General features: G+C 42.9%; 1 protein-coding gene across 1 annotated transcript; it reads right to left on the bottom strand.

Moving 5' to 3' along the window:
* Window positions 1-5365: 5365 nt before the first annotated feature.
* Window positions 5366-20907, bottom strand: PSMD6 (proteasome 26S subunit, non-ATPase 6). Its single transcript, XM_044253234.1, has 8 exons — window positions 20690-20907; window positions 19801-20006; window positions 16009-16154; window positions 15543-15762; window positions 15331-15439; window positions 9939-10107; window positions 5711-5788; window positions 5366-5575 (listed from the first exon to the last, which is right to left on the bottom strand). Exons 1-8 carry the CDS (start codon window positions 20832-20834, stop codon window positions 5479-5481), a joined length of 1170 nt encoding a protein of 389 aa, XP_044109169.1. The 5' UTR covers window positions 20835-20907; the 3' UTR covers window positions 5366-5478.
* Window positions 20908-21259: the final 352 nt, after the last annotated feature.

Genomic DNA, 21259 nt, shown 5'->3' with positions numbered 1-21259 from the left:
AGAGAAAGGTGTGAGCTATAAGGTGGAGGGTTGTCTTTCATTCTTGGGTGGTAAATGAGGTCATGGGAGTGTATGAGTTCACCTAGGAAAAATAAGGTCGCTGTTGGATTGGGCTCATTATTATGTTAAAATGATGCCCATCTAATTGAATGCTTATAATGCCCGTTGAAGCATTTTGCAAACATTGTCTCTCACGAAGCCCCTATAGAGTAAGGGGAGTTTTATAGAGTAGGTAGTTTTGATGCTAGTCAAATGGAGGAGGAACATCTAAGAAGTTAAGTGTCCCGCCTACAGTTCTCCAGCTGCTGGTAGTGTTGCCAGACTGTGAATTCAGGTCTGTCACATCAGTGGTTCTTAATTTTTTTTTTTTTCTTTCCCACAGATTTCAAGAAAGTAGTATGGATTCTCTCTGCTAGAGGCACAGACATACCACATTTCATGTTCCATCTCCAGGACTTCACAAACCTGAAGCCTATCCTCCGTGGCCCAGGGAAAGAAGAAAGCCCAAGATGAGACCCTGGAAAGCCTATTTTTGGTGAAGAGGCTGAAATGGTTTAGTTCGAAATTTGGACAGTTGACTCCATTGTAATTAACCCCACCAAGCCACTCAGGTAATGTTTTGGTTTTATTTTTTTTTCCTCTTGCCTCTTTCTCTAGGATAATGGGAACAGCAGGTGTTAGTTTCGTGGAGAGGTTAGAACTTGCGCAGGGAGTCTGCCAGGCAGTTAAAGCATATGAGGGTATGGCTGAGTCATTGACGATGGCCGTCATTGGGGCATTCAAGGAACAGAACCAGAAGCCTCCATGTAGAATCCTTGAAACGCTCTCAAAACATTTTATTTGTAATTACCCTCTGGGTAAATCTTAGAATCCTCCTTTCTGGTACTTGTCTGCAATGAGACGAGTTAAGTGATTTATTCAACGTCACAGAGCTAAGTCCAAGTTCAATTCATTATGGCTGTTACTAGAGGAGGGGCTAACCGCGGTAGATCCAGGTAACAGAGTTAGGATGGTGGCATAGCGCTTCTAGTGATGGGTCAGGGAACAGAGGACTAGGATAGTAGGAGCTGGAGTAGAATATCAGGTTTCAGTTTGAACAACAGAGCTCTTCAGAGGTGCTTGTGATTCCTGGGTCCTGGGTGAGACCATGGCAGAGGCTGGAAGTGGCCTCCGGGGGAAAGCACTGAGGTTCAGGCTTAGGCACTGTGAGGCGAGGCTATTACTGTGTAGGCTGCTGGTTTCAGAGTGGTTGGCGTTGAGAGGAAGAGGAGAGAAGCCAGCTGCTTGGTCTGGTGTGAATAGCGTGGGGTGGCTTGGAGGTCTGGGGACAGTGAGCGCAGAGAACTGGTGGTCTAAGTGGGTGGTGAGCAGCTTCAAAGAGAAGGCATTTTGAATGAGGGCGAAAAGCCTCTGGCCAGGAGAGGAGACTTGGAGGTTTTGGACTTCATGTTGGCCCCAAGGCCTTGATGTATTTTTGAATGAACAGCCTCTAACCCAAAGAGGACTTCGAGAAATGAATGCAGCAGCATCTTCCGAGGCCAAGTGTAGAGTTTCGTCAGCCTTGAGACTCTGGTAAACTCTAAGAGCGTTGGGGCAGTTATCAGGACGCTACCTACTGGCCGACTTGAGTAAAGAGGCCACTTGCCTGAGGCAGTGGGATTCGCAGCCGCTGGAGGGAAGCCCACCCATCATTCAGGTGCAGATTGTCCCTTTTACGTCTCACAGCCAGTCTGTCCAGGGAAAATTATGCCAGATCTTTGGGAGGGACAAACGTAATCCTCCCCCTGGACCCAACTGCTACATTTATCTTTTGTAGGTTTTCAGAAACACAGGAGTAATGCACACCTGTGGCTCTCTGCCTGCGAAACCCACATTCGCGCATACTCGAGTTTGTCATGTTTTTCCAGATAAGGATTTAACCTTACGCCCCCATTGCCAACGTGGAGCTGGCAGTTTGCTACAGTTTGTCATTTGTATAGTCTCAGGAAGGTGAGAGATGATCGTCATCCCCCTCCTTTCTTCCTCCAAATGGTGAAGAAACAAGATTTCAATGATGAGCCATTAATCCTCTTTAAAAGACAGGTTAAAAACAGCACCAAGGATTAATCCAAAATTACGCAGTTTGCTGCTGATCAGTAACCTGCTGATCAGTTGATACTAATGCTTAGTCAGGCCACTACAGGACTAAAGGCGTCCATCATAAAATGGGTACAGAATGGGGCGGTGGGGTGGTAATGCAGGGCAGGTAGTGGAAGGGAACAGGGCAGGCTGTGGGAACGGGACCGGGCTGGAGAACCCACGCTAGCCATTAGCTTGATGGGGAGAGTGAGCCTGGAGGCAGCCTCATCTGTCCATTTTTCCACAGAAGCTGGGTAAGTGACCTTGGAATTGTTTTCAGTTTTTAGAAGGTGACCATAAATGAATTTTTATCTAGGAAACTAATTTGGGGCGTGGGGTGGGGACAGACGTGGCAGCATTGCTTCTTGTGGGTGGCCAGTAGCCAACTTCGTATCATCAGGAAGCATCGTCTGCCATCCTGGTGGGCTTTGGTCTTTTGAGTTCTTTGATCCCCACCTGTGGGAAATGTGGGCCTGAATAAAATGTCTATAAGCCTCTTACTGGGTTTAAAATACTCTGTCCATAAAGCAAATCTTAGCATTCCATAATTACAAAACAAATGTAAGTTTGTTAAAAACATCAGTTTGATCTTGATCAAATACAAAAAATTCCGTTTTCAGTTTATTCTATAAAAGTTGGCCGAGGTGGCCCAATTTACTCACCATATGTGAGTTTTCTCCTAACGCTCCACATACTAAGAAATATTTTAGTATATTGCTTTAGTGTTCAGTGTTTTAGTAGTGTTTTCACATAGGGAACTGCCTAAGGCCCGGTTGCTCCTCTACTTTGCAGACGAGGGGGAACAGGGTCCGAGAGAGAACGTCCTTTCTCCCTGCATCACGAAGCTAGCGTGAGGAGAGCTGGGATCAGAATTTGGTTTCTCTCGCTTCAGTGTCTGTGCTGTTTCTCCCATACCATACGGCCTCACTTAAAGAGCGTGTGTTGGAGTCTTAACTTTATTTTCACCTCCAAACAGATACTTTGAGGCTGTGTTCCCCTGGGACTTGTAATTACATGGAATAACTTATTAACATGTAACAAGCTCCAGTAGTGTATTAAAAACTGCATTTCAATAGGATTTATGTGGAGATTGCATCTCCACATACATGTAGAGAGCATGAAAATGTTGACAGTAGCTGTCCCTGCTGGGTGGGAATACAAGGCCATCCCCGTCAGTATCTTGAATGTCTTTTGCAGTGAGCATACATTCTTTTTCAAAAAAAAAGGAAAAAATTTACTCCCTCACCTCAAAACTGTATTGTTCCCGTGATAAGTTAGTTACTCTACTGGACCTTTAACAGCTTCTGGAGTTTACAGTTTCCCTATCTTGAACTCAGAAGAGAGAGCATCTGTTTCTTTTCACTTCCCTTACCTGTCATCCTCGCCTACTAATTTTAGGCAGTTGGGCATAACTAGTGAAAGAAAAATACAAGTACATTTTAAGCAAGCAGAGTTTTAAAAAGTTTTGAGAATCCCCATTCTGGACCTTTAGTATAAACCTTGAATGAAAGGCCAGAATTGCTCTGTGATCTCATTTGTCCCAGTGGTCTTAAGAGGTGGGAGCCCAGGGAAAGGGCTCTTTTTAAGAAACGGACGTTTGCATCCTTTTTTCCTTTAGCATGAACTGCAATGAGTCAGTTTGCTAAGAACAGAATTCTGATTTTTACATGGAGACAAGGAACACGGTGAGTTCTCAATGACTACACATTGGATTTCTCAAATGGCCCTGATTTTCAGGATCATGGGTTTAGAGTACTTCTGTTCACATTTTCTTCAAGAAATTAGAGTGATCATTGTTAAGGTTTTATAAATAAGTGTTTTCGGAAACCCGAAAGTGGATATTCTCAAATGCTGAAGGCATATCCAGCATCTTACTAGCCTGCCATTCACCATACGGCGCCCACGGTGCCTCCCACAGCGCCACTGACGCTCCTTACGGTAATTCTTCTAAGACATTGCCATGAACTATGCCGTTGGCAATCATGCTGATTTCCCAACCTTCATTATTTCTAGTTTCCTTACGTTTTTATCATGAATGAATGTTGAATTGAATCACATTATTTTCCATTGACTGAGAGGTTTTCTTTTCTGATGTTAATGAATCATTCCAGTTGGCTCATAACTAGAATAGCATGTAAACTATAAAAGCAGACTTCTCTCGCCTTCCCTTTACAGTACAATGCCATTTCCCATTCTCCTTTTAACTCAGCTCTACCAGAACGGCCTTGTCAGAATGGCATCCAAAACGTTTGGGGTTGTCCCACTTTTCCTCACCAGGTCCCCTCCCCCACCCCCCCATTCTTATCTTTCAGCAAAGCAGGCTGCACCCCCACTATCAGGCATTCCCTCCGGCTGGTGCCACTTAGGTCAAACAGGGCCATTCCTCAACTTAAAACCTCCAGTAACGAACTTTCTTCTCCCAGATATTTGCATGTCCCTCCTCTACTTAAATGTCACCTTAGCAGAGGCTGTGCCACCTCATAGGAGAGCTTTCCACGCCTTACTTCACGGTCTCCTTTATCCAGTTTCAGATTTTTTTTTCTAGCACTTAGCCCCATCTGACTCACCGAGCATATATTTAGAAAAAAAAAAGAACAATTTTGTTTTCCTTACTATGGTTCTGTTTGGGGGGGGGGGAATCCCATCATCATTATTGACATAGGTATTTTGTTGTTTGGTGAGATTGGCAGATTCTGAAATCCACGGTTATGGTTGCCTCCTCAAAAGCTTCCTTTTTGGGTTCAAATCAATCAATATGATAGAATAAATAAGGAAGAGAGAAGAACCACATGGTCCTCTCAATTGATGCAGAAAGAGCATCTGACAAAATATTTTTAAATATTTTAAAGTTTGACTTAATGTCTACATTTTATTTAAAAAATTATATTGTGTACAATTCAAGTGCAGTTCAGTTAATTCTTAATCCTTTATATATACTGTCAGAAGAACAAAAATCAATGAAAATCTATTACTACATAAGTGATAATTTTGCTGAAATGAGGGCAAAAAATAAATTTTATAGCAAAAAAAAAAAGCTTCCCTTTTTTTCTGAGGGAAAGCTTAAGATACATTTCATTTATCTTCTGTCTTTTGTGTACTAATTGGGAGACACTGTGTTTAAACACGTACTGTATGGCATATATTTTCTAAAACTCAGGAGACTTACAGTAAGACATGAAGGGTTTGTATTATCCCTAGTGTACTACTCAGATTTGAACTCAGGCACTGTAGTCTTGGAAAAGTAAACTGAAAGAAACAACAATGCAATATTTATTTTATACAGCTGAACCGGGTACATAGTAAAGTAAGCTATAAAAATTCCACAGTTATCTCTAAAGGAAATCCTTCGTTTACATGGTTTTACATATTAATTACTCTGGAAAGTTTCTGAACTCTGTTTAGTAGCAGATCTCCTTTCTTGATAGTTTCTTGGTACTGCCAGTTCTTGCTATCAGGCCTATAAATAAATTCAAGAAAAAAATGAATTATTTACCAGTCACATTACTCCATAACACGAGCTGACCTACTTTTAAAAGACACTTAAGAATGCCCCTTATTCTACCACACAAACGATGCACAAACTTAGCAGTACCTGTTGGTCTCCACTATTTCATTGACTTTATCTATTTTGCAGTGTAGTCTTCCTGCAGCAATAAATCTGGAGAGCTCCCTACAATGAAGAGCGGGGAGAAAGGGGCATTAGTATGAGCATTATACACAATTCTTAAACTGCACTAACTACACACTTGCACTGTTGCCCACGGTAACCTCCCGCTGGCTTCCAGCCTGCACTCTTGACGGCGCAGCAGCTGAGAAGACTGTTGCAGGCAAACCGCGCAGGATCTTCCCAGAACGGTAAGAACAGACTGAGGGCAGGTGTCAAAGAATGAAATCATTAAAGCTTCGCAGAAAAATAATACGGAAATAATGAAACAAGAGCAGATGATGCTTAGGATTTTCAAAATTAAGATGAAAGAATATGCCACAATAAATAAGCATCAGGAATGCACAGCTAATATTAATCTTTGTGAAAAAGTGTTTCTGAATATTTATGTACAGTCACAACCCAAACCTCAAAATTAAGATAGCTGTAACATGCTTACACATAAACCTCAACAACTGCATTACCAATGAAACACTAGCAAAGATCATCTACCAACAAGGAGAAAAAAAGGCTTAAAAATATATAAGAGCTAGATGAAGACTTTACATGGAAAGATGAGTGCTTTAAAATAAAAATCTACTTATAATAGAACTGTTAAGTTTAAATAAAAATTATACTCTCCCAGATACTAAAACATTTTGCTCCCAGCACATAAACAACAAAAGAGAGACTCTAAATCCTGAACAATTTTCTAACAAAGATGCCATCTGAAATCCATGTGGAAGGGCTGGTTAGACTGATGATGAGACAGCCTCTCTGTGACAAACCCCAGAAAGAAGCCTGCTAAACCTGGTGGTGTAGACACTGTGCACGTAGGTAATACCACCAGAACCAAGTCACGAACTAAATGACAATGTGGACAGAAGATGTCTGCAGTATAAACTGGGGGGGGGGAACCAACAAATCAGACAAGTGGCTCGTTAAAACACAGGCAAAGTACGTACACAAAAAAGATCAATTTCACTCATTAAAAATGCAAATTAAAGCTGTAATGAAATGCCATCATTCTGGGGAGAACAAAGCATAATGCAGTGTTGAGGAAGGTCAGAGACAAACACAATGTCTCACACCTACTGGAGAGGAAGTGATATAATTAGATGAGAAAGTGTGTTATTTGGATTTGTGCTTTTAAAGTGTCAAGTCTCTTACCTAATTGCCCCAGTAGGCAGTGGTGAAAGACCCACTATGCCTTCTGTACTAATTGTATCAAAAAAAAAAAAAAAAAAAAAGCCTACGAAAAGGAACTAATTAATACTTAATCTTGGTAGGAAGAATGAGAAAGCATTAATGTTTTTAATAAGGAAGTACATAATTTTGGAAAATCTGGTTGTGAGCTTCAAAAAGCTGGAAAGACAAAAAAGTTACTAGGCTGGAGGTTGTCCTAAAGTAGCCGGCACGGCTGACAGTCCCGGAGCAGGCGTTATTTCTACGGTCTCCATCAAGACACACCTGGCTCCAAGTGCTACAGTGCCCAGTCTTTTTCAGCTGCTTTTGAGTTCTGTTACTGAGTGGCTTTCTAAACTTGTGTTCTTTTTCCAGACAGTTAACTTCTCCCCGCCTCCCCCCTCCCCGCACCAAGCCCAAGACAGGGGGAACCTCTGACAGTGGTTCTGACTTACAAAGAAGCTCCAAAGCCAACTCTGACTGAAGAATGCCCTCTGCTGCGGTGAGGACAGGCTGCTCCATTCTAGGAGCCTGACAGCTGGCACGCCTGAGCTCCCAGCGCGGCAGCTGCCCGAGCCCCGCGTCGCCCGCGTCGCCCGCGTCGCCCCGCGTCGCCGGACCGGAGGCCTTCCCGTCACCGCCGCCCGGACCACTCAGCGAGAGTCCAGCCAGCTCGCTAACTCCGGAGCCGGGCAGTGGACGCGGTGCTCCTCCTCTCAGTTCCTGTACACACCGCCACACACTCTGGCCGGGACACGACGCTACTGGTTTCAGAGAAACGCTCCCACAGGTATTTGTGCTATTGCTTCCACTGGGAAAGCACTTTTTTCCTTCAAAAATCTTACAAATGCAGCGACACCAGTCTAAAGGTCCACAGAAGGCATCAGTGGATGTGTCCGATTCTCAGACGCTTCAGTCAAATGCGAGGACTCCTAGGTATGCTCATCAAGAAGAATCTGGCCACGGCTTCCTTCCTGGTTACCACACCATAATTTAACTCCTAACGGCCTGTACCTAGGTTTCCATTCAAGTCCCATCCCTAGCTCTAGAGCCAGACCAGTTGTCATCTCCTCATGTGCCAGTCACACCCCAGGATGACTCCTCTTCCCCAGCTGTAGATATTTCTCCAAGTCCTGAGCGTGGCGGCTCACTGCGGGAGGTATGCAGTCATGACGACCCAAGTGCTTACTGAACAAACATCCCACCAATCCGATTTACATCCCATGTTCCAAAAAGAAGACCTACCAACAAAACCGTACACAGTACATGGATTTCTAACCTTAAACCTGTCAACAGCAGCATTTCCTCAAGTAATGGCCCCTTCCTATTCTCCCCACAGTATCTTACTGAGTCGAAGGAAGTAGAGAAGTGGAGGAAGGGTGCAGAATCATGTTCAACTTAACAAATCAGACCCTCCTTAAAAAAGGATTTCACCAAAAATGATTTTTATAAGGGAGGACAAAAAGAATCTAGGGAAACCCCTATGTGAATTGGGTATCAGAAATTAAAACAAGATCTTTAGTAGGTAACACTAGCTAGAGCTGTGTGTGTACATACAACTTTTTTGCCTTTAGAGTTGGTCTGCAAACATGAAGGGAACAAACTGAAATACCCACCCGAAATGTGAATAGAGAATTCACATTCAAATAGAGAGTGAGGGGATTTCTAGTAGGGGCTGCTCCATAGTTTAGGTTATACTTAAGATCTGTATCTCTCATCATATGTAAATATGTAAAACCTCAAAACAAGCCTATCAATAAATATTGAGATGCATGCTAAAGTGTTTAGGGATGAAATGTACTGGTGTCTGAAACACTCTGAAGTGCTTAAAAAATAGGATGGGCAGATATGTGATAAAACAGCATGTTAATTACAGAATCAATCATGAAAGTAACTGTAATTCCTTAGAATTTCCTACATGTTTAAAATTTTTCATAATAAATTAGAAAAATCAAACCCCTAAAATGAGATTTTTTTTTTTTAATGAAATAATACCATCACTGAAATTTATATGACCATCTTTTCATGTGGGCCACTGAAATCTACCATTAGCACTTGACAAGATCTATCTTTGGGAACCACTGATCCAGATATGGTAAGGCCAGCACATCTCGATGTGTACGTCTCCCACACTCCACTCCCACCGCCCTAGTCCAGACCACCGTAATACTGCTCCATGAGCGACTATACTCCACGGGCACAGTCTCCCTGTCCCCCTGCAGCCTGTGTAAGAGAGGGTTTCACTATCACTCTCGTGCTTAAAATCCTCTAATGGCTTCCCACAGGGCCTAGATTAAAACCCAAGCTCCACACCACAGCCAGCCAGGCCCTGCACAGACGTACGCATGCCTGAGTCGCCCACAGCTGCCCCTCTCGCCACTACCACTCCACTGCAGCCACACGCATCTTTCTATTGCATTTTATTATCTCCAGAGATTCAGTTCTATCTGAAATTACCTTATGTACTTATTAACTCTCCCCATATAAAAAGTATCAAATATTAAAGTCCGTGACAAGGACCTTAGCCAATGCCCACCATACAGCAATGGCTTAGTCAGTATTTGATGAATCATTGATTTAAGGGCTAAAAGCCTCACTTTTAACTAATGTGACCAGAACTGCAGCAGAAACCAAAAACAACGAAGGCATTATCAGAGAAAACATGCCCTTAATGTGAAATATGAGACACATCTAGGAGTCATCACTATAGCAGCAGTGTGGTCCACAAAAAAGGGACACAATACTACTGTACAATACCTGGTCTGTTACCCTTTTGCAAAATCACTTAACCACTCTACAACTCAGTATCCCATCTGTTCATAAAAGGGGCACATCATGAAGGCAGAGATGACAGATGATTGTTCTAATAACATTTAGAGAAAAAAACATTTTATAATTGAATGAAGCAATGTAAATGGAGAAAATGTACAAGCTGAGACATTAAAAGGTAACTTTTTCAGAGATATGCATTAACATAATTATTTATACTTACTGATCAATGAATTCCACACCAACACCAAAGGCTTCTGCCATATAGCCAAGAGTTAATGACCTATAGGATTCCAGCAGCTGGCTGTATGCGTGAATTCTCATCTCTCGTACATAGTATCGATAATGAGGAGCAAAAAGCCAGTCCTTTTTCATTTCCTGTTCCACGATAGCTGCAATGAATAAGATGCCAAATTATAAGAGACAGCTCTTAGAAATAACGAAGAAAGACTGAATGGTAAAATGGACACAGGATACAGATAAGCCATCCACATGAATTAGTTTACCAAATAACTACACTGTATCACTGCTCAAAATAGTGAGGATATGGCAGTAAACCAAAAGACAAGATCCCTGCTGCCACAGAAACTAAATTTTCAAAGAGCAGAGATAAAGGACTTAACAAGATACTTTTAGTAACAAATTCTGTGTGCAAAGTAAGAGTGACAGGGCAACTAGGAGGCCTTTGCTGGACTGGGTGGACAGGGACAACCTCTCTGAGGAGGCAGCCAAACAGCAGGAGGCAAAGAGCAATGTCCCCAATGCAGAAGTGCCCCTACTCTTCCTGCCGGGCTCAGCCCCAGAGAAGAAAGGAGCACAGATTCAGCATAAAGCAGCAGGGGGGCAGCTACAGGGATATGGAAGGTGAGCAAGACAAAAGAACTAAAAATAGACTTGTGTCTCTGGCTTTAACAAGAACCAAATCCCTGGAAAAGAATTTTTGTTTTGTTTTCTGGTTCTGGAGATCTTTTGGAGGGGGGCAGGGCAAGGGAGATTCACAGTGTTCAAGTGGATTCACCTACTGCACATCCAGGTGAAGCTACCAAGGAGGAATTCAGACATGGGTCTGGTGCCCATGGGGAAGTTTAGGGCTGGAGACATGAATTTGGGAATCACTGCCACCCAGATAATAGATATGAAGGTGGCTCTTCATATGTATTATCTCATTGATAACAGAATGAAGGTAGAGACAAGGGTAGTGACCACGTCTGAGGCAGTCACTGAGAGGTCTAACAGAGGATGAGGTGGTGGGTCTGGGGAAAACAAGGGTGTGTTACTGTTCAAGAGAACAAAATTGTGGCAAGATGCAAAGGCTGCTCAACATCAAAAAAGACCAGGATGAGCAGGCCAAGGCAGCACATGGTTTAGCAACCTTCAGCCGAACGATGCTCATTCTCCCAAATAGTAAAAAAAAAAAAAAAAAAAAAAAAAAATGCATAAACATCAAGTCATATTGTACAGCCTAAACTCATATACAGTGTTATATGTCAGATAGTAAAACTGGGAAAAAAAACACAGCAAGAAAACCTGTGAAAGAGAATGGGAAGAAAAATGTTCATCAGGATGGGTCATACTCATAAGCCGAACATAAAATATCTTCCATCATTTGTGTGCCATTTAAAAAATTCAAGAGTTCAATAAAAACAATCCCTGGAGGGGCGCCTGGGTGGCTCAGTGGGTTAAGCCGCTGCCTTCGGCTCAGGTCATGATCTCAGAGTCCTGGGATCGAGTCCCGCATCTGGCTCTCTGCTCAGCAGGGAGCCTGCTTCCCTCTCTCTCTCTCTCTCTGCCTGCCTCTCTGTCTACTTGTGATTTCTCTCTGTCAAATAAATAAATAAAATCTAAAAAAAAAAAAAAAAAAAAAATCCCTGGAAACAAACAAGAAATGAATAAAATATGAATATATTTTTCTCCTCTCAAACTGGCTAAGAGTTGGGGGGGGGAGGCTCTCCTCAAATGATGTAAATTGAGGGGTGCCTGGCTGGCTCAGTTGGAGTGTGCAACTCTTGCTCTTGAGTCAGAAGTTTGAGCCCCATGATGTGTGTAGCAATTACTTAAAAATAAAATCTTAAAAAATCAATGTAAATTAAGAGAGGTAGAAACTGAAATCAGCACAGGGAATAGTCAAATACAACTTTTATTACCAAATATTTTAATATTTAGTAATAATTTAATATTTGGTAATAAATATTATAATAATATTAATATTTTAATACCAAACATTACCAAAATATTACTTTTGTACGGTGACAGGTGGTAACTAAATTGATATAGGTCATCATTTTAAAATGTATATGAACATCAAATCACTATGTTACACACCTGAAACTGACACTGCATCTCAGTTCTACTTCAGTAAAAAAAAACTGTGTAACTATCAACTGGCACAGGATTCCTGGAGGGCAAAAGTGATCAAGATGTATTTTCACTTTGTAAAATTCACTTTCTTCAATTTTTTCCCTAACGAAATAAGTGGAAGTAGAAAAGGTGAATTATAAGAGAATGTTCAAAACAAAGTTGCTCCCAACAGGAGTAAACTGTAAACAACACAATTTTCTGTCAGTAGAGGATCAAGTGTGGCACGTCCATCACACTGAAATCGGTCTCTTTAAGATAACTACAGCTCCAAGGAGCTCCAGCTGTTTGATCTGCCACTACGTCCACAGTATCTGATACAGGACAGGTTAAAAATCCTTACTGACTCAATGACCAACTCTTTTTCTACAGTCATGAAAAGGTATTCACATTAGATTGTTAAGAGAAAAAAACCCTACTTGGAAAGCAGCATGTAAAATACACCCACCTATGTTTAACGGTGTTACGTGCTTCTATCTCTGGATACGAATGTCCCTGAAGGACATACATGAAACCGGATAGTGGCAGTCACCTCTAGAGAAAGGACCCTGGCAATCGCTGGTTAGGGAGAGTTTTTCTTCTTTATATGATACTGTTTGAGATTTTTCCATGGGTATGTATAACCTTGGGTTTTTGGTATACTGTTTCCATTTCTCAAAGCACATTTAAATGTACAAAAGGTTTAGAAAGATACATAAAATCTTAAAATGGTTATTTCCGGAAGAATTTTGTGAGTGAACACGTTTATGGATCTGGGAACAGCACTTTCTCTATTTCTTTTTTTTTTTTTTTAAGATTTTATTTATTTATTTGACGGAGAGAGACCACAAGTAGGCAGAGAGGAAGGTGGGGGTGCGGGGGGAAGCAGGCTCCCCGCTGAGCAGTGAGCAGAGAGCCCGTTGTAGGGCTCAATCCCAGGACCTTGAGATCATGACCTGAGCCAAAGGCAGAGGCTTAACCCACTGAGCCACCCAGGCACCCCTCTCTATTTTTAATTTTAAAAACAATCGGGTATTATCTAGAGAAGGATGCAGTTTCCTTTTTCTAATGAAATATTTTAAAGTACATACATGCACTATGAATATTCTCAGGGAAGCAAAAAGGCTTACAAAACTAAATAAATCCTCCATGTCTCAGTATACTAGAGAGAATAAATGATATAAAGACAACTGTCATCAAAGAAAATGTAATATTCTGTCTTTTGCATTTAAAATATCTGGAAAATGTATAAATTTGGTAGTGATAAAAATTTCACCTAGAATGTTCAAATAAAAGATTGCTATTAGGAGGGGTGCCTGGGTGGCTCAGTGGGTTAAGTCCTCTGCCTTCAGCTCGGGTAGTGATCCCAGGGTCCTGGGGTTGAGCCCCACATCAGGCTCTCTGCTCAGCAGGGAGCCGGCTTCCTCCTCTCTCTCTGCCTGCCTCTCTACTTGTGATCTCTGTCTGTCAAATAAATAAATAAATAATAATTTAAAAAAAAAAAGATTGCTATTAGGAATGGGGACAGTAGGAAGAGATTAGTATCTACACAATTTAAAGGTTTCCCAAAGCCATGAATTTCATTTTTTTCCTCACTTTCCTCTAAAATTATTTAATGAATTTAACAGATTTGCACAGACCACACAGTAATGTACAGGCAATGTACTGGTGTCAAGTTCATTAAAAAGATTAAAAAGATTAAAAAAAAAAATCTCCCAATAATTCCAGTTAGCAGAAGGAACAAACTAAGAAAAAGTCACAAAATGACATACTATTTTAAAAATGGGGCATATGACCAAAAAGCACACCAAAGATGTTCACCATCAGATCAGAGAAAAGCCCATCAAAACCACCAGATACCACTTCACACCCACTAAGATGCCTATAATCAAAAAGCCACAGTAACAAGTACAGGATGTGAGGAGACGGAGACCACACTGCTGGTGGGAATGTAAATGGTGTAACCGCTCTGGGAAACCGTTCAGCAGTTCCTCAAAAAGTTAATCAAAGCATCATCGTATGACCCAGCAGGTCCATTATTAAATAGGTATGTATCTAGATACATACCCAAGAGAAATGAAACCACAAGTCTACATAAAACATTAGACAAATGTTCCTTACAGCCTAAAAGGGAAGACAACACAGATGTCTGTCAGTGGATGAAATGGATTGTAAAAATGTGGTTTTTCTATATAATGGAGCATTCTTCAGTCATAAAACTAAATGGAGCCCCTGAGACATGCCACCACACAGAGGACCCATGAAAGGATGATGTCAGGGAGAAGGAACCAGGCACAGAGAGCCACACAGATGATGATGCCATTCCTATGAAATGTGAGAGTAAGAACATGCAAATCCATGGACACAGGAAGATCAGTGGTAGTGGGAGGAGGAATGGGAAGTGACTGCTCAATGGGTACCGACTTCCCTCTGCAGTAACGACATTCAGGAATTAGGTAAGACAACTGCACAACCTTGTCAAGAAAATAAAGCCACCAAATTTTACACTTGAAACTGGTGAATTTTATGGTATGTAATTCATATCTCAGTTAAAAGGGGAGGCATAAAATGAGAGCTCCCCAGGAATGAAGGGAAGGGGTTCATTCTGATGAAGGAAGAAGGAAAGGCCCCATATTTGAGCAGAATAATGCCAGGAGAGCTGCAAGCATAAAAAAGGAACAACTGTGCAGTACGATCTTGTGTGCAAACACGCCTGTGCACACGTATGAGAAGACGAGGCCACGCAGGTAACTCATCATGCCCCAGGGGCCCTGTTCCCCTATCACATAAGGTAAGTAGTATGAATTCTCATGAACCAGTCCCAACTTTGACGCCTGGAAAAAGCACTCCAGAATCACTAGGCCAAAATCCACTTCAAAAATAGAATAAGCACTGGGGTACTTGGGTGGCTCAGTCAGTTAAGCATCTAACTCTTGATTTGGTCATGATCTCAGGGTTGTCAGATGAAGCCCTACGTGAGATTCTCTCTCTCTCGTTTCCTTTGCCCTTCCCCTGCTCTCTCTCATCCTAAAATAAATTTAAAAAAAAATTTTAAACTAACCTTTAACAGTGTAAACATCAATCTTACCTGGTGGGTCATATAAAAACAGGTTACAGTCTGCTAACATCCCCTCCTAAACAAAAAGGGGCAAAAAACTGAGCCCTGGTAATCAAAGACCTGTACAGTCTGTCACATACGTGAACAATCATCTTAGTTCTCTGCATACAGGATCAGGATTGAGATAAAGACAGATTATCGAAATGAGCAACTCTATCCTTACCTAAGGACTGGAAGAAAACTGAGTAACGACACTCATAGAGTGAAAATAGATACTGCCGGACTGCTGGAAGGCTGTGCAGCACTTCAAGGATCTCGGCTCCTTTAATCACCTACAAATTAAAAAAAAAGAACAAATGTATGCTTTAATGTGTATTTAGGTTAGGAAAGTATGGAGTAATTTCTAAACATGAGTATTAAAGATTCAGGCATTACCTTTTCCCTGAGATCTGGTCTTTCTAAGGCAATCATGCTGACATAGACAGTGTAAGTCACAAAGGTCTTGTAATCCATAAGTTCATAGGATGTGAATGTTGAAACTGTGTCAAGGAAGAGTTCAGCTGCCTGTTTGAAATCACGAATAGCCACACAGTAAAGACCCTGATATACCTTTAGGCGGTTTCTCCTGTCCCAGTCTCCTCCTTCCTCTATTAAGCTATAAATAAAAAACAGTAATGTCACAATCTGGAAACAGACAAGTCCATTTTTTGTTAAGTGTTGTGTTCTTTTCAAACAGAAAACAAGTTGAATCAAAAGGTAGTATTTAAAATATTCTTCTAAATAAGCACATCAATTATTTCACCTAATTTACTAGTTATAAATAAAACAGGTAAATTTCTTACATCAGTTTCTTATTTATAGCATAATTACAGGGGAATATATCATCATCATTAAGAAGTACCTTTTGGCCTTCTCTGTGTTTCGTGTGATGAGATCATTATCCATATAAAATAACCCAATCCTAAGAAGATAGAACACAATATCCAGTCGGTGACCCAAGGCCACAGTTTTGTCGTATGTCTTCCGAAAGGCTGTCAGAGCACCCTCCTGTCAAGAGATCCAAGGCAACAGGTGAAAAAAGGTTAATTTTCAAATGCTACCAACTATCTGGAATTCTCTTAACAAAGGGTAGAGGGAAGAGGTATGAAGAGAGAGAAAGTAAGATACCCATGAACTGGTAACTATCGAAGCTGGGTGGTAACTGCACGGGGGCGGGGGGGGGTTCATTATACTTTTCTCTCCACTTATATAAAGTATAAAAAAATACATCAGCTATGCCTAAGCATATACTTAACATTCTAAAACATAGGAAGAACAGCCACAATTTATCCTCACTTGTTTCAACATTCTTTCTTGCACATATTCAGCATTTTTTTCCCTAATTACAATGTTACTTTCCTGTAAATTATTACACTACTTTAAGGGTAATGGAAGCTTTACCTTAGTCACCATAAGAATACAAAGGAGTATTCAAATATACAAGTCTGTATCAAAATACTGTGGAATAAAATGTTCTATTGCTTTAAAAACACAAACATGAATAAAATCAATTGTCAATACATGGTACTTCTTAGTCTGTATCTGGGTTTATGTAATTGTTGAGTTACACCTCATAAATTAATAACGGGGGCTAGCAAAACAGTAATGGGCAGAGCTGGCACTCAGATCGTGGTTTTTAATACAACTCTCCACTCTCCACATGCTAAAAGAAACCAAGAATCCTTGGAGAAATGGATGATTCCAGGTTTGGAGAATAGAAATAACAGGTAAGCCTGTAACAGCTTGTTGTATGAGAAAATAAGACCAGGGGCACCTGGGTGGCCAGTGGGTTAAGCCTCTGCCTTTGGCCCTGGTCATGATCTCAGGGTCCTGGGATCGAGCCCTGGACCTCCTCCCAAGGGGAGAAAAGCGCACTACTGCATCTGGCTCTCTGCTCAGCAGGGAGCCTGCTTCCCCCTCTCTCTCTGCCTGCCTCCCTCATACTTGTGATCTCTCTAATAAATAAATAAAATTTAAAAAAAAAGAAAAAAGAAAAGACGACCAAGGAGATGTCAAACAAAGACTTCTCAAAGGAGCTTCCACTAACAGGCATGTACCAAGATGAGCACCATAATGACCATGATCAGTGTAACACAGTGAATAATAAAAATCCATTACATAACAGTTAATAATATATTTAAAGTGAGAGTGAACAGGAGAGGAAAAAAGCAAGCTCTTTTAAAAAGAATCCTACTTAATAAACACGGAAAATGACATAAGCCCATCATCGATTTATAAACTCCTGATATTGACTCAAGCACATCCTTGTCGAAATTCCTCAAATCCAAAATCAAAAGCTTTAGTTTCTCATTCACCTGTAATAACCTATCCTCTCTGAAACCAAACCATAGGGGTGCCTGGGTAGCTCAGTCCTTAGGCATCTGCCTTTGGGTTGGGTTGTGGTCCCAGGGTCCTGGGATCCGCCCGCATCGGGCTCCCTCCTCAGCGGGGGGCCTACTTCTCCCTCTCCCACTCCCCCTGCTTGTGTTCCCTCTCTCAAGCGCTGTCAAATAAAATCTTTAAAAATAAATAAATAAATAAAACCAAACCACATCACACAACTGAGAAAACCACACAAACTACTAGCTATTTTTTCTAAAAGACTTCTCATTTGAGAGAGAGTGCACACACCCATGGGGTGGGACGGACAGGAAGAGAATCCTTAAGCAGACTCCCCGCTGAGGGCAAAGCCTTAGGACCCTGAGATCATGACCGAAGCTGAAATCAAGAGCTGAAATCAAGAGTCCGAGGCTCAACCCGAGTCAACCCAAGTACCCTCTATTAGCTATTTTTAAACTGTTCTGTAGCTCCCCAATTCTTTACAATGAGATCTTAAATTTAGAATAAAAAAATCTCGTTTTAAATCTAAAATGGTGGGGCATCTGGGTGGCTCAGTCGTTAACTGTCTGCCTTCGGCTCAGGTCATGATCCCAGCGTCCTGGGATCGGGCACACCACTGGGCTCCCTGCTCAGCAGAAGCCTGCTTCTCCCTCTCCCACTCTCCCTGCTTATATTCCCCCTCTCACTGTTGCTGTCAAATAAATAAAATCTTTGGGAAAAACATTTAAATAAATAAAATAAATAAATAAACCTAAAACGGGGGCACCTGGGTGGCTCAGTCAATTGAGCATCTGCCTTTGGCTCAGGTCATGATCCCAGGATCCTTGGATCAAGTCCCACAATTGGGACCCTGCTCAGTGGAAAGCCTATGTCTCCCTCTGCCTGCTATTCCCCCTGCTTGTGTACATTGGTTGCTTGCGTGCTCTCTCTGGCAAATAAATAAATTTTTTAAAATAATAAATAAGCCTAAAATAATAATAGTTCTTATCACTAACATTTGAGTTCTCTGCCCCTATCTTTAATCTTCACTAAGTAGGAACTGTTCTACCATATTTCAGATGAGGAAATGGAGGGTCCAGTAAAGGGTAATTACTGAAACCGGAGCGCCAACCCAGGCAATCTGATCCACGAACCCACACTATTAAACTTTCTTCTACTGATGCCATGACATCTGTCATCTGCGTACTTCAGGATACACTGCTTAGAATTAATGACATTCAAAGCCCATCCTCCTAACCACTATTAACTGCTAAATTAAATTCAAAAGATGTAACACCTGTAGGCATCTGTCTCATGCAGTGGATAGGAAAGTATCGATCAGGCTGGCCACCATGTGGAAGAAATGATGGCCACATATATTACGACAAAAATCCTTCCTTGTCCCTTGTCTCTATATCCTAGAGAACACTAGCATACATCCACAAGGAAGCACATTTCAGCACGTTTCTACATCGGCTTGTACTAGCAAGAACAGCTGAAAACCACATCCATGTCCATCAGCAGTTGGAGAGCTAAGTAAACAGCTAAAGAGCAAAGTAAACTTTGGCACAGACTTACAAAGGACTACTAGCTAGCAGTTAACCGGAATACGTACCCCGTTTATGTACCTTACAGGGGAAAGAGCACGATACAATGCTTAATGAAAAAATTAACAGGACGACATGAGAATATTATGGTCCCACTTATTTAAAAAGCCCTTTTCCAATACTTTATTTTTATGTTTAATATCTACGTGAGGTTCTAATTCACAACCCTGAGACCAAGGATCACATGCTTCATGAAGCCAGGTAGGGGCCCCTAAAAACAATTTTTTAAAATATAATCCTGCCTAATTTTCATGTCTGTCAGCATGCAATAAAACAACTTAAAAAGGTCACCTTTGAGAAGAAAGGGAATAAAGAAAAATCAAATAAGAACTTCAGCATTAACTGTAATGTTCAGTTTCTTATAAGGAGACTATTAGTTGTATAAATTTTTTAAATTCAACAGAACCAATGTTTTCCAACCAAGGGGAGAAAAGTGCACTACTGAGAATGATCCCAATTTTGCAAGAGCAGTGAATCAAATCTCTGCAAGTGCCCTTGAGTTCTGACTGGCGTGGACACAGAGAAGAACACACACACCTGGCTAAGCAGGGATAGAAAGGAAACTTTTTCTTGGCTCCTTTTTGTGCTGATTCGCTAGGCCCGGTAAGCACATCACCCATGGGCTTGTTTTTTTGTTTTGTTTTGTTTGGAAAGGAAGTTATTTCTTTAAATAGTGCCTCTCTGCCACTAGGCAGAGAGGGAGAGAGGGGAACCGTCTCTCCACTTGCCTTGTCGCCTATCCGGCACAGGTACTCAGCCTTCGCCATCATGGCATCCCGAATTTCGCTCTCTCCCAGATTCTTCTCCGCATCTTCCAGCTCCTCGTCCAAACGTTTCAACTCTTCCTCGTTCGCCTTCTTCATTTTATTGAGCAGATCCGTGTCCATCTGCCAGTCGAGGGATTTGCACAGGGCTTCGTAATAAGGAGCCATGTCTGAGAGCCAAAAAGAGGGCCGTGACTTAGGAGCGGGTGCCCCTGGCATCCTCAAAGTCAGGGTCCACCCCCGTCTTACATACACACACACACACACACACACACACACACACCCTTGTCCAGTCGACCCCTCTCCGCCCCGTGTCCAGGAAGGCATGGGACAGAAGAGCCTGGCGAAGGGCTTGCCAGAGCGTAAACGTCTGCTGCTGGGAGACGGGCATCGCTGCCAGTCCTGCTGGCCTCCCGACGGCTTCTGCTCCAGCAAAGCCTTCAAGCCGCGGAAAGGGGAAGCTTCTGCTCAGACACATCCTCAGGCACCTACGTTCAGTCTACGCGGCCCAGGGGCACTGACTGCCTGGGACGGCCCCCGACACCGACCCCACGCTTCCCGGTCCTGCGGACAGCTGCCCTCTCCTACACGGCTGCCCCAGCCCGGGCCCGGCCGCTCAGAACAGCAAGCCCGCAGCCTCTCTTCTGCGCCTCGCTCGGAGCTCGACACAGCCCCCCAGAGCTGCTTTCAGAGCAGCAGGGCCCCCACGGATGCAGACCCCCTCCAAGAGCAAGGCTGGAGGGCCCCGCGGGCACTCCCCTGCGGGCATTTTCGGGGAAAAATGCCCGCAGCCTCCGGGGCGCGGGGCCAGCCCAGGCCTAGGCCGCTGACTCGGCGCTCGCGCGGGACTCACTGTTATCCCGGACGGCCGCCATCAGCTCGTCGCGTACGGCCGCGTCCCCGCGGTGCTCGGGCAGGCTGAGCAGGAAGCGCAGCTGCGCGATGCGCAGGTCGGGGTTCTTGGGCAGACCCTCCTCCTCTAGGTTCTCCAGCGGCATCTCGGCGGCGGGGTTAGCAACACAGGGCGGACGGCAACTCAGCGCGGACCCGCGGCGTCTACGGCAGCGGAAGCGGGAGGAGACGACGAGGGTGCCCGGCCGCCTCCAGCCCGGCTTCCGGTCCCGGGCAAGCCTCCGTCAGCAGCGCCTCCTGCTGGACAGACCTTAGAACACCTCACCCGGGCTGAGCGCTGGCGCCCCCGTGTGGTTACGAACGGTTTCCCCTCGCTTCGGGCCGCCGAGTACGTGTTGCCCAACTCTGAAGATCGATTTCCCGAAACTCTCCCTCCCCTCCCTCCCTTCTTAGCTAGTCTGCTTTTCATTCTGTTCATAACTGACAGGAGCTGGCAAGCTTTTGAAATTTTTCAAAATATCATCATCAGCACCAACAATAAAGATCTCTGTGCACAGCCCTAAAACCCATG

The sequence above is a fragment of the Neovison vison genome, chromosome 6 (assembly GCF_020171115.1).
Source record: "Neovison vison isolate M4711 chromosome 6, ASM_NN_V1, whole genome shotgun sequence".
Lineage (NCBI taxonomy): Eukaryota > Metazoa > Chordata > Mammalia > Carnivora > Mustelidae > Neogale > Neogale vison.
Note: the sequence above shows the minus strand (reverse complement) of the source record. Positions and strands in the feature narration are given on the sequence as shown.